Source organism: Echinococcus granulosus (assembly GCF_000524195.1).
Source record: "Echinococcus granulosus chromosome Unknown EG_S00017, whole genome shotgun sequence".
Lineage (NCBI taxonomy): Eukaryota > Metazoa > Platyhelminthes > Cestoda > Cyclophyllidea > Taeniidae > Echinococcus > Echinococcus granulosus.
Window position 1 is genome coordinate 1,138,113 of NW_020170397.1, and position 12,882 is coordinate 1,150,994.

Genomic DNA, 12,882 nt, shown 5'->3' on the forward strand with positions numbered 1-12,882 from the left:
AGGTCACTTGGCGGTAATCCTTTATTGGTCCGTTACCAATACCGGGAGTTAAACAAACAACCAACTGATCACAATGGCAAAAGACTGCACTAAGCAAACCCCTGCAAAATATTTGAAACTACACTTAAACAACTTTAATCAATTAATAAGTTGAGGATTTTAATACTCTTCCATTTCAATCCAAAGAAATCAATTCTCAGAAAAAGAAAATTATGTTGCTCAAAGATAAATCCAAATGAATATCAAAAAAAAACATTACAAAGAAGCACTCTTTCCCCATTTTTCGTCCTCAAGGCTCCAAGTGTCGTCTGACGGGTCGCGCAGATGCCGCTGCTCTCGGCGACGGAGAATCACAGCGGCGACGAGAAGCAACACTGCCAGAATTACCAAGATGCCGAGTAGAGCCCGCACCGCCCTCCGAATGGTTGCTGGAAGCTCATGAACCGCCTTATAGAGCTTCTGTGCAGACTCTCTGTCAGCATGTATCACCTTTGGAAGGAGAGAAACAGGCATTAATTGTGTGTAGAGGATTACGAAAAGAACACACCCTAGATTGGCGAGTTTATGCAATCTGAGGCATTAGTAAGGCGTATTATAAACTTACGTTTTTTACATAAACCAGAGGGAAGTAGATATCTTCGGGTGTTTTTTGTATACTAAAGTAATAAACCACAAAAAAGTTAGGCTGATTTCTATAAATTACGTAGAGACAAAGTAGTTACTCCCCTCGAATCTATACAACGTGAGCACCATCTTGCCAGGCCTCTCAAGGTGGAAATACATGGTTTGTGTTGCATCACATATGGTAAAACAGTTAAAGAAATCTCTCAACAGGAACCCATCCACTTTAGTGACATCCGGATGACAGCACCAGCTTTTCCGAGACAATGTAATTTTATGCGCATTTTGCAACCGACCTTTGATCTACAGGCAGGGGACAAGTCTTATCGCCCACATTAAGCAGCAGTAACTGTGGGAAAGGCATTCATCAAAACTGCTTTGGCATGCTGTGCTCCCCAGTGACTTACTCTTTGGCCAGAAAGGCATTAATTTGGAAGGAAAATTCTCCCCCAAGTAGAATTCCGGTTTTCTGTCAAAAGGAACAAAAAAGTACAGAAACAAAGAAAGCTGCCAATTTTGTCAAAACAGTTTATTTTATTGCCTATAATTAGAGTAGGCTAGACAGAAATTAATCTGGAAAGGTAAAGCATGACACATTTTTATAGCTATGCACGAAAAAAAGGATTGACGGAAGCCCCTTCGATAAAGGACTTTCATGTCTTAATCTGCCTAATCATAAAAATCCCTTAATGCAGCAAAGAGACGGTAGCATGTCTTACAGAGTCGATGTGCAAGTGAGACATCAAATTTGGTTCAGTGGGGCCTTCAAAGACTACAGCGTCTTTTACTGCATCGGCTGCTTGATTGAAGAAGGGAAGGGAGATGAATAGGGGCTCGTCTCCTGAAATACCGAAATCCACGCAAGGACTTATGGACAGAAGACCAGTTGGAGGGTATTTTTTGGTGGGGTAGACTTTCGGGTGGAAGGCAGCATTGTCCGGCTCCTCGTCAGCACTGAGAAACACCTTCCTATCCATTTCCAGAGACAGTAGCTGAAAGATTTCGCACTTTAATTAACATCCGCACCACACTACAAGCTTCAGCGCATTCGATTCATTCATAAGGCGGAGCGTACCTTTAGCTCAGGGAGATTTTTGGCAGAGACCCACTTTTTAGCTATGAGCGGCACAGAGCGGCAGAGGTCTGCGCTAAACATGTAACGTCTATCGCCCAACTTCACCGACGGTGGTGTGATGGCATCGGCTACAAACAGGAAATAACTTCCCTGAGGACTTCTACGATCGCAGAACTTTTCCCTACCGAAGCTAACAGTGGGTATGCTGCGATGGCGGAGTGTAGGACTCACACCAGCCTCTGCTGAAGCTTTACGTAATCCGAAATCTTGCTACAGCCTAGCATAGCAAAAATCCTAAACCAAATTTGAGCCTCATACCTTTGATCATCAAAAAGGGGTCAAAAACCTATTATCAGTTTCCTTATCAAGATGGGAAAACTAACCTGTGCCATTGAGCATATTTGCATAGGTTGAGTTCCAGTTGTCAAGACGTCTGTGGGAGGAAGCGAGGTCTTGTATTAGCTCTAACGTCCGACAAAGCGGCAAAACGACACGGTAGTATAAACTTACGGCTTTCCTTTGATGGCCACCAAATTACCCAATTTAGAAATGTTATAAAACCCGGTGTTGATTTGGTACGGGCCTTTGACCGAATTGTTGAGCTATTAATTAAAGATAGGCCTTGATTTAATCCTTATATAGTTATATAGGCCAAACGAACAGACTCAAATTCACACTTACTTGCTTGAATAGACCCATCTTTGTGTCCCCAACCAAACCCAGGACTTTCCCCGTCAGTAGATTTTGGTATTCATGTCCCCACATAACTTCATCCACCGTGAGATCTAAGAGGAGTGGTCTTGATAAAAAGCCCCACAGCAGTTGCGTTGCAAAGGATCCGGCTTGTTTAATCATGGAATTTGCGATCTGAAAGAGGAAGCGATGAAGGTGCCAAGAGGTTTCGCTGCAGTCATATTTCCACCACATTAACGTAATTTATTGCAGCTGAGGAAGTTTGCGCTTTTAGTGGCAATTTCCTACGCCTAAGTGATTATCCCAAGTAGCAATTGTGGTCTTCAACTCCAGCACTTAAAGCGTCGATTCCCAAAGTACTTTTTCTACTCTAGTGGATCCCTTATTGCGGCTAGATAAAAGCCTAATAAGAGGAGAAAGAAACCTCCAATTTTCTGTAAAGAAACTTAATCAAACAGCCATTTTTTTCCTTTTTAACAAAGTAACAAAGATACTGAATTGATCCTCTTTAAGCTAAAATCCAAAGCCCCTAATTTGAGTTTGTCTTGCTCAACGAGGCGATTGTAGATGTCCAACAGGAACAAATGCAATTTGTGTTCCATTCTCGAAACAAAAAGTGAACACTTACGCATTCCACGAAGTTTGGTACGACTAGCCTGTCCTTCTTTGGATCCCCGATGGAGCCCTTCGGTTCGAATTGGTATACAGTGGATGTCGAATACTCCATAACTCCTCGACCGCAGATGTCTTCTCTGAAACGTACGTCCTTTTTCTCTATAAATCGCCTGAAATAATTCAAAAAAGAACTCTCTTACTCCGATCGCCTTTAAAAATGCAATAAATAACGTTTAGGGCATTTGTATTAAGTAAAGATGTTAGGAGACACTGCAGCCAGATACCCCATGCAGATTTTCTAACAAGCGTACCTGTACACATAGGGTCCAACAGCCCTCAATCTCGGCTTTTTGCGGTTTTTTTGCCACTCTTCTGCATTGGTCAAGTTAAAAAGATAGAATTGAACTGTGTTGTTTGAGTTGGTTGTTAAAACTTGAAAACCCGACGAATTTTCTGTGATTATAAGCTCCTGCAATGGAAAATTGTCACCATCGTTCCGTCTAAGAAGCGGTACCAACCTTGACAAGCAAGTTGCTCTCAATGGTATCAAAGAGGAGTTCACAGGTCGCAAGACCGAGGGTAGTCAATAAAACGAGACAGGATAGAGTAAGCAGAGCGATCCAGCATTTTCGTGGGGACTTCCCGACGATCATGCCTACAGACATAATTTGGCGTTTAACTTATACATACAGAAATGTATCTATAGCAGCCTGCACAGCTCTCACCCTGTATGATCTCAGTGGGTTTAATCACACTAACTGTACTTTTGTGGTAGAGTTTAGCAAGGTATGTATTTTTAACAGAATATATTAAATTACAATACGTTCAGTAGATGCAGTAGTACCATTTATGCATACAGAGTGGAAAAAGTGAGTCTACTGACGTACCCTTCTTCATCGTAACCACACGATTCTTGTAATGGAGGTGGTGGTTTTAGCCGCGGAATAGCCACGACATTATATAGCCGCTAGTCTCGACACACTTAGGTATGATCAGGTGAGTACGCCTGCACTTCAACGGGGTGGGACAGTTGCAGCAGTCTGGCGTAAAACGGATGATCAATGGCGTAAAAACCCTCCCACCTGTTAAAGAAAGATGTCTTCTGGAAATTGCCCCATGACTGCATTGACTTATCAGGCGACAGGCTCATTTTCTCTCGCGGGGCTCTGCGAACTCGCGTTTGTGCGTTGAATGGTACGAATGTTCCTTGATGTGGGCAAGAGTCACGAAGAAGCTTAAAGCAAGCATCTTCATTTATTTTTAGACCTGAAGCCTCATCATGGTGTTATGACTCCTTCTAAAGTATGTACAAGACACTGCTGACAACCGAACGGATCACCTTAATTTTTCTTTTGTGTTTTTGCGATGTGGGTGTCTTTGCAAACATCCACGACTTGCATTGAGCATCTCTACTGCTATTTATCAGTTATTTTAATCGTTACATGGTTGTGCAGGTGTGGTCCCTTATCGTCAAAATGAAGGTGGATGGTTAGTTAGCATCAAGTTTTATCGTTGGCATTAAGGTTGAGAATATTATCGCAAATTTTCCATGACAGAGTCACGGGACCATCACGCGTCAGTGCAGCAAAGTCGTGAGAACTTACTAGTGGAAATAAGTGGCACTTGCGCATGAATTTAGCACTTCGAAGTGCCCCTCATACTTTCACCGATGCCAATGTCACGGTCTGGTTGCTCCTGCACTCGCGGAGAGACCGTTACTGTTGGAGTCTGCAAGGCGGCAGGGTGTGGGCGTGCAAGGGCAATTGTTTACAGCTTACTGCAGCGCCGGTAAAAGGCCACATTTCTCCAATTTTCTAGTGTTACGCCCTCATTGTGCCTCTCGAAGCACTACTACAGTGATAAAATCTTTTCCAGCTTAAATTGTTGGGCACTTGCAGCATAATTGGATGAAGTAAAATGCCAAATTTGATGCAAAATAATCCATATTCACATAACGATTTGAATGATCTTGAATTTTTATAAACTTGCACAAATGTTTAAATACCTCTCTGGGGTAGATTACACTTATGCATCTCCAAGATCGTTTCTATGGCAGATCAATTATGCCTCTAGATGGTCTTGGCTAGAAGGTTGAGAAAGCGATCTCTACTGAAGATGAGACAGACTTCTACATCAGAGCAAGGTGTCATAATCAACCGTTACCGTACCTGCACCTAATGACGGCTTCGAGCTAGGAAAATTGAAATGCTTGCCGAAGAGTTCCTTCTATGAGGGCGATCCTTAACTTTCAACATTTCATTCGGCACCAATGCTTGAAGAAAAATCGTGTCAGTGTAATATGCTGACGTGGACAAATAAGTTATTCTAGTTTTTGTCCCACTTCGTCCTTTTCCTTGTCTACTAGTATGAGTCTGAAGATCAGTATACATTATATTTATCATCTGGTGCGTAACTCACTAAACTGTAATGCGCTAATTATTTGTTTAGCTCTCGGTTTTGGTTGTGGGCTACTTCGGTGCTCCGCCATTGTAACCTCCAGACTATGCTAGTCGCCCCCAACCCCTTCTGTACGTCGACAATACACATTCTGCCCAAGTATTATGTCTTCAATCGTCTTCACAAAAGTCTCGAGACGTTACAATACATTTTCCCTTCATTGGCCACTATGTCATTGCATTTGAAACAAATCTAAGAAGCTGTTTTACTACTTTTTTTCTTGTACAAAATAGTAATGTGTTAGCTCTGAATTTTCTAAAGTGATATATTTGCATTATCCCGATTCTGCTTGGGCGACCGTCAAATTCAGTATTACAAGTTGACAAGTCATCCCTTGGAACTTGCCTTTTCCTCTCCTCCGAAGACTTCATTCAGTCTTGTTTTTTTTCTTTGCTAAATGAAAACGCATTCCGTCAAGGTTTGTTACCACAATTCCCCCGTATTTAGTAAATATTACTTGTAGTGACTGAGTGTACCTGTCTAATCCACAACACTACAACGCTAGTTGGCTGATGTGATTTTAGCATCAAGAGATTAACAAAAATCTGCACTGAAAAAGATTGCATTATTGTTTTAATTTTACACAAAGAAGTGTAAACTGTATATGTACAATAAAAATTGCTGATTGTGTTACAATAAAAAAAGTGTGATAACTAAGTCTTCCAAAGTGCGGCAAAAATTTTCACCTCAAAATAACTGAAGTGCAAGAGATCTTGGATACTGACATCATATATTCTGTATTAATATTGGTATATTGTGCACATCGAGCCTTCCATGAAGTCGTAGCAAGCCAGAGTAATGCGGAAGCACATATATTACTAGCGCACCGAGGAGGGGGAAGTAAATGTCATGCCCCGAAGGCCACGTCGACGAGTGGGGGCGGAAGTTGCAGACTCAAGTGTCTATGTAGCTAAGCACAAATGTGGAAAAAATGTTTTATTACTACAACGGTTCACGTGCACACCCTTGACTGAGGCACCTCTTCATTTAAAGTAGTCTACTGCCTTCCCGCCATACACAGAACATCCCACCCCTTCTGTATATTAATCAAGAATCTTTGTCCGCATTGCCGTGAGCTGTCACGACTTGAATCGCTCCATCAAAGTAGTTACCGAGTGTTTGCTTCAGTAATGGCAACCATGCTTAATGTTGAGCATTCGGAAAATTTGACGCCTGATGTTGCCGTTTTGTGGCATAGCAGTGGCTTATTAGACTAGTAAGTTTTCACAAAATGTGGAGTTGCAAATTCAAAAAGCAAACCTAAGGAAACAAGGACTAACAAAGTTACTGTATGGCAGTGAGTTGGCGTTTACTATTCAATTACCAAAATTGATTTGAAATAGGCTAAAAGTGTCACTTATTGTCAAAAATGACATTAGGTGTGAACGTATTTAGTAATTTATACTGGAATATTATTATTACTGTCTATCACACACATCAGTTTAAACCATTAATTAGGCGCTAAGGAGAGGTATGACGATATAATAACGCATATTATTTGAAGCTATCACATGGTAGTTTATGACGAAATCGGCCTCTCATACTGGTTTTTGTCAGATATATAACATGAAGTAGGAACGGAAAATGCATTTAAAATCATACTGCCTATGCGAATGTCAACTTGTATCCCTTGTTTTCCTATGCTTCTATTCGAACATTGCCCGATTGTTTGAAATTTTGTTTCAGCCTAGCACTTTTTCGGATTTTCCTAACGGTTCTCTTTCGGATCTCCATAGTTCTGTGTGTTACAGTTGAGGGGGCGGTTCCAATGAGTAGGCCTGATTTTTGCTGTAAATATTAAAATAAGGTGACGAATCACAGTCCGGAGCTGAGACTAATGATGACTTTGACCTAATGGATGGGATTGCTGATGGGATGGCTCAGCTGGTAAATGCACATTCTCCGATGGAAATCGGAGAACCTATTTCAGAGGATGATATTAACTTTGACCGGTCGCTTCCGGGCCGACATACAGTAAGATGGAGGCATATTGCAAATTTTTAGTATCTTGGCGAAGATTCAGTAGCAATCGATACAAGTAATCATCAAGAACCTGGAACTATTGTTTCACTTCATATGTTGTACAAACCAGGCATTGTCTTAATTCCTGGTTATACACTGCCCCTGTTGATCACCGATTATACAGAGGAGGAACTCGTAAATACTTACCGTGATCCAGTAGCTATCTTACCCGGTTGGTGAGTAATATAGCTCTTAAATGTGGATTTATGTAGCTCAAATTAGACCGCATCTAATACTATACGTTCCCATAGCTTTGCTCGACCTATCTCGTCGGATTTTGTTGGTCACATCGCCACTATTGCCTATCTCGTGACCATCAGATTCAGTGGATCGAGGTGCAGTCCCGTTCTTCTCGGTCGACAGCGTCTGCGTATCATGGAAATTCAGCTCTTTTCCTCGGAGTATGTCCTTTTTCATTTCTCCCGTTTCATAATATTCACTTTTACCTCAGTTGCACATACTAGGGGAATGCAAATTACGTTACATACCTTCGATATGTATAGTCAGTTAACCCAATTAAGTGTTGTATTGTCTTCATCTCGGGGACAATGATCAAATGTTCTCTTTCCATTCTGTTTCCTAATTCTGTTCTCAGACTAAATTTTTACTGGTTCTCATATTTTAAGCATCTTTAGCAGTGCGGTACTCGTGTTGACATTTCAGAACTGAGCCTCGCTACCTAGACTAGTCTCTTTTTTAAAGGAATACTGGAATTTCTAGTTCAATTTATCCATCCTAAGTGTATCCAAGTTTCTTCAGTGCTCAGATTGGGCCTTGCTAACTTTTTGCTCTTTAATTGCTTCACATTTAACCTCTCCATGGGTTTTCGCCTTGGCAGTAAACTATATTCCGTTCGGTATGAATTTGAGCAGATCGGACTGACACCCCCGACGTTGGATGCGTATTGTACTCCTTAGTCAATAAAGTAACGTATTCACTGACATCATACCTCCAAAATTGTATTTGCATTGAATTTTTAAAAATATTATACCTAAACGCAATGGGGTTTTGTCCTACCACTTGGGATAGGGTTGGAAACGTGTGGCTCTGATTAACTTGTGCTCTTGTGGATAAATACCGTTTAGCTTTTTCATCATATACTCCCCCTTGGTGCTAGGTTTTTATTGATAAGGCGCGAATATATCAATGCAACCAACCCTTGACAGATTCAATCTGCGCCCCCCTCCCTATCTGTTGATTTTGCGCTTTGTCGTTTGTCACTTACGTGCAATTCATTTGGAACCGTTTTTACATCGACATGCATTGACCTTTCCTTTTCCTATAGTAATAATGTTTTCTGCAAGGGATTGGTTCTTCCAGAGACTTCTGTGGATGGAGCATCTTTGGGTCCCATAAGTAGACTAGCCATACCTCCCTCCTGGTGTCGTTTTGCCCCCGAACCTGACTTTATCCCCTCGCCATCGCTATCAAATGACCAGTCCCAAAGGTAACCCTCTTTTGTATTCATGTGTACATCTCACTGCTTGAATCATTTCAGTAGCATTGATGTCGTGTATACCTGACTTAAGCTCAGAGCCGCGTGTCATTCCTTACCCCCTACCTGGCGATGCTTTTGGCATCTTCGATGCCTCGCGCAGCACCTGGTGCCTTCCTGCCTCCATCCCAGATGCTGGTGGTGATGATAACGATTCTCCCGGATTTCAAAGCCTCTCCCGTCTACCCTGTCGGCGGGATATTCTGGCAGCAGCAGCCGATTGTACGACACCCCATCCCGCGTGGGTCTACCGACAATACGATCTGGTGCGCTGGTCTCTACTCCCTTTCGAGACTGGAAAATGGTGTTTTTGCAAATAACATTTATCTCTCCCTCTCCAAGCCCTTCCTTATCGCCGAGATTCGCGCCGAACTCTCACGGTGGACTAACACCTGGCAAATGGACAAGTGGAATCCCTCACTTGCGGTGCCATTTTCCTATTGGCTGCTGCAAAACCTTCCCCTTACCTGTGTTCAAAAGGGAGAACTCTTGAAAATTGATCATGTGGTTCAGCGCCTGCGGGCCTGTCTTCACTTCATTCGATCGGTAAAGCTCTAATGTTTCCATTCCCTTTTTCGTAAATAAGTTTTTGATTTTATTGACTGTTTTAAATTACTGAAAGGTACAATTAGTATTATTCAGTAGTGCATTTGTTTTTGTGCTCTATAATACTGTCGTATCCTATTTAAATGTGTTCCTTTCACACAGTGCTCCGAGCTTTCCTGCTCCCAGTGCAAAGCCGCCATATCCTCCCAGAAAAATGTGATTTGTCTGTCGCATGAGGGTTCAACGTTAGCCTATGTTAATCCGCATGGTTTTATCTTCGATATGCTCACTCTCAGTACGGTCCATCCGAACTCCGTCGATCTGTTCGGCTCCCCAACTGCTGAATACTCCTGGTTTCCTGGGTGAGACCGTACTTTTCATGTTTGTTTCGACTGATATGTTCTACCTTGGGACGGCTATTGTGTCGAATGCTAAGTTACTCCGAGCATGTCACGGCAATCACCAACACTGCTTCGATGTGAAGAATCGGAGTTTAATTGCTCATTTGAATTTAGTGAGTCTCATTAAATACTTCCATACAGTAGTGTCTCAGTTGTCTATGAAGGCGCCTTATTATCACCCTTGGAATTTACCTCACTATTAGACCTATAGAAGGGTTGGGACACCACCAGCATAGATGGCGTGAGCAGAACATCATACCACCATCGTGGAGACCGAATTGTATCATTCTCTCACAAGTATGACCGTCGTCGCTTCCTGAGGCAACAATTCGTTTGTTTTTCGTTCGAGATATGCATGGACAATTGCACAGTGCAGCGCCTGCAACAGCCACATGGGTTGGCGCTTCACCGCCACCTCAGACGACCTTCGACCGCGCCTCTTCTGGGGTATCAAGCGTCAGGCTCTCGTGCACACCGCTGAAGAAGACATGGAAGTTATGCTCTAACTCGAATTTCCTCTCCCTCTCAGCCTACATCCATTAATGATCCACCAAATTTTACAACACTTCAGCGTCTCTCTCATTGATGTTGGTGCGCATTAGTATGTGTACACGATCACGTACTTTATGCTTACTTTCACTTACCAATATACTTGCCCAGAGTCAGAGATCCATCAAAGGTGTCATCGTTCGTGGTTCATTTTTGACGCGCTCTGTTACCTCGTAACGCTTTCATCGCATCGTATCATCAACGAACCCTCCTGTAGTTATTCTCCCCGTAAAGGAGATAATCGCAGTTTCCTTAACAATATTATGCCTGATGCTTTAAGGAAATATTTGATGTGAAATCTTTTCATACGATCAGAACATGAGCGTTGTTGATGAATTTTATACCACCCTGAATAAGGGGATGTGATGGCGCCTTCTCACAAATAACAACGCACTCAGTATGAGTGACTAATCTATCACAAAGTGATGTCTGGCACACAATCTCTTCGTATGAATGTTTGACGCTGAGCTCAACTTTGCTGGTCAAGACGTTTCAATTTTTGCGTTGAAAATGCACCTGAGAGCTGCCTTCATTAAATGCTTTAGACTCATTCAACCCCTGATAGAACTAGCCGATAAGTAGCCATGGCAAACCACTCAAGAATATTTCATATGACAGATTTAGACAACCTCGATTAAGTGAAGAGGCAAATGGGAAATGGGCGTTCACGCCTGCTGATTCCACTTTTTCTATTTAATTCGAGAACCATGATTGCGTTGCTAGTTTACTTACCGGGATCATGCAGGCGTCAGTGAAATTAATTATCTGTTCATAACTAATTTCCTACGAAACACAAAAGCCGTTCAGAATTTTGTGGAGGGCGCCTTCTCTACCCGCCAAGACACTGAAGCTAATGCAACCCTTTTGACACTCAAGGAAGGCGTCGATAACGTTTGCGACGCCCTCTTCGGGGTGATAACGGGAGAAATGAACTTTATGAGCTGCTGGTTAAGCACCGACTATATTTCCATAACAGCGTGATTAAGCTGGGCCGAACAATTATCCTGAAGCATATGCTAGATGCCAGCGAAGCTTGGCCCATCTGGCAACCACCCAGACGCTTACTACCTCCTCTGTTAGAGGTAAATCGTTGGTCGAAGGGATGATCAGAGATGTGGTCATAAAGGCATAAGTCGCCATTGGTCTGTCCTAAAGATCGACGGATGTCTATGGCTCGGTGTCGAGCGTAGGAGGCTGAATACAGTGATGAAGAAAGATGCCTTCCTTTTATCCCACATCAACGATTTGCTGGATCCCCTTACCGGGCAAAGTGGTTCTCCATGCTAGACGTAAAATCATGATGCAAGTGGAAGTGGCAGAGGGAAGACAGCTTTCATATTGCCAAACGGGCTTTGTGAATTTCAGGCAATGCCTTTTGGGCTCTGTAATGCAGTCGCTACCTTTTAACACCTGATGCAAATCGCATTAATTGGCCTATTCCCCAAACGTTACATGCTTCATCCAGATGATAGAGATATTCGAGATCATAACATCAATCTGAAACCAATGTTGGACCGTCTGTAGGATGCAGAGTTGCTCCTGAACCCGAAGAAATGCCGATTTTCGCGGCGCTTGGTCAACTTCTTAGGACACGCTGCCTCGTTAGACGAGACGGCATTTACCGAAGACCGTACAAAACAAGTAATGACCTGGCCAACGCCAGCCAATCAGGCGAAATTCCGTAGTCTTCCAGGTTTAGCAGGTCACCACAGGCGTTTTGTTGAGGATTTTGCTAAAAATGCAAGTCAGCTGCATAAATTGGCGTAAAAAAAGCTGACGAAAAAGGGACTGTAAGTGGGTGAAAGGGCACGATGAAGCATTTGAAGAACTGAAGTGAATGCTTTGCTCCACACCGATTCTTGTATTTTCCAACTTTGAATCGAGTACTTCATCCACTGTAAAGTTGATTACCTCACGAGTCGTGGATTTTGGGTTTTTCTAGACAGAACAAACACGTTTTTTGTTATCTGATGGCAGCGCGATTGCACAGGACATAGTTTTGAGGTGTCGTGTCCGGCCGGCCCACATGAAGACCGGGTCGAGCAGGTCAACCGTAACTGACGCACCCACGCAGCCACTGGAGCAGCGGTCACGTGATGTTGGTGTAACAAGCGCGACTTCTGAACTTGTGGTCTTAATGCCTAATTAGTGAAACAATATTTCTTATTGTACCTACCACATGAATGTAGCAGTATGTAAGGACTGACCGGTAAATAAAAGTCGAACTAAGTTATACATGTTGAACTATTCATCGTCAACCGTCATGACTAATTCTCCTGGCGACAGCTCTTTTGATTTATTTTGCAAGATGGGACTACGCCAATTGGGTTTAGTGGGCTGCAAGTTGGAGTTGACGTTGGCGTTTGGAGGCTGCACTGGGAAAGCACCTTTATCCACCCACTGTCGTA

At 42.8% G+C, this 12,882-nt stretch overlaps 2 protein-coding genes across 2 annotated transcripts; one reads left to right on the top strand and one right to left on the bottom strand. All coding sequences in view use genetic code 11, as the record gives it.

Annotated features, from left to right (window-relative positions):
* Window positions 1-255: 255 nt before the first annotated feature.
* Window positions 256-3,669, bottom strand: EGR_03396 (Platelet glycoprotein 4; the record flags this gene model as incomplete). Its single annotated transcript, XM_024492645.1, has 9 exons — window positions 256-489; window positions 1,341-1,613; window positions 1,697-1,824; window positions 2,080-2,129; window positions 2,207-2,298; window positions 2,378-2,563; window positions 3,018-3,174; window positions 3,316-3,473; window positions 3,523-3,669. 9 exons carry the CDS (start codon window positions 3,667-3,669, stop codon window positions 256-258), a joined length of 1,425 nt encoding a protein of 474 aa, XP_024353046.1.
* A 323-nt stretch (window positions 3,670-3,992) lies between these two features.
* On the top strand, window positions 3,993-10,431 carry EGR_03397 (Protein cereblon; the record flags this gene model as incomplete). Its single annotated transcript, XM_024492646.1, has 10 exons — window positions 3,993-4,000; window positions 7,148-7,233; window positions 7,269-7,435; window positions 7,466-7,659; window positions 7,735-7,884; window positions 8,769-8,930; window positions 9,013-9,244; window positions 9,321-9,524; window positions 9,687-9,886; window positions 10,275-10,431. 10 exons carry the CDS (start codon window positions 3,993-3,995, stop codon window positions 10,429-10,431), a joined length of 1,560 nt encoding a protein of 519 aa, XP_024353047.1.
* Between the last annotated feature and the right edge of the window lie 2,451 nt (window positions 10,432-12,882).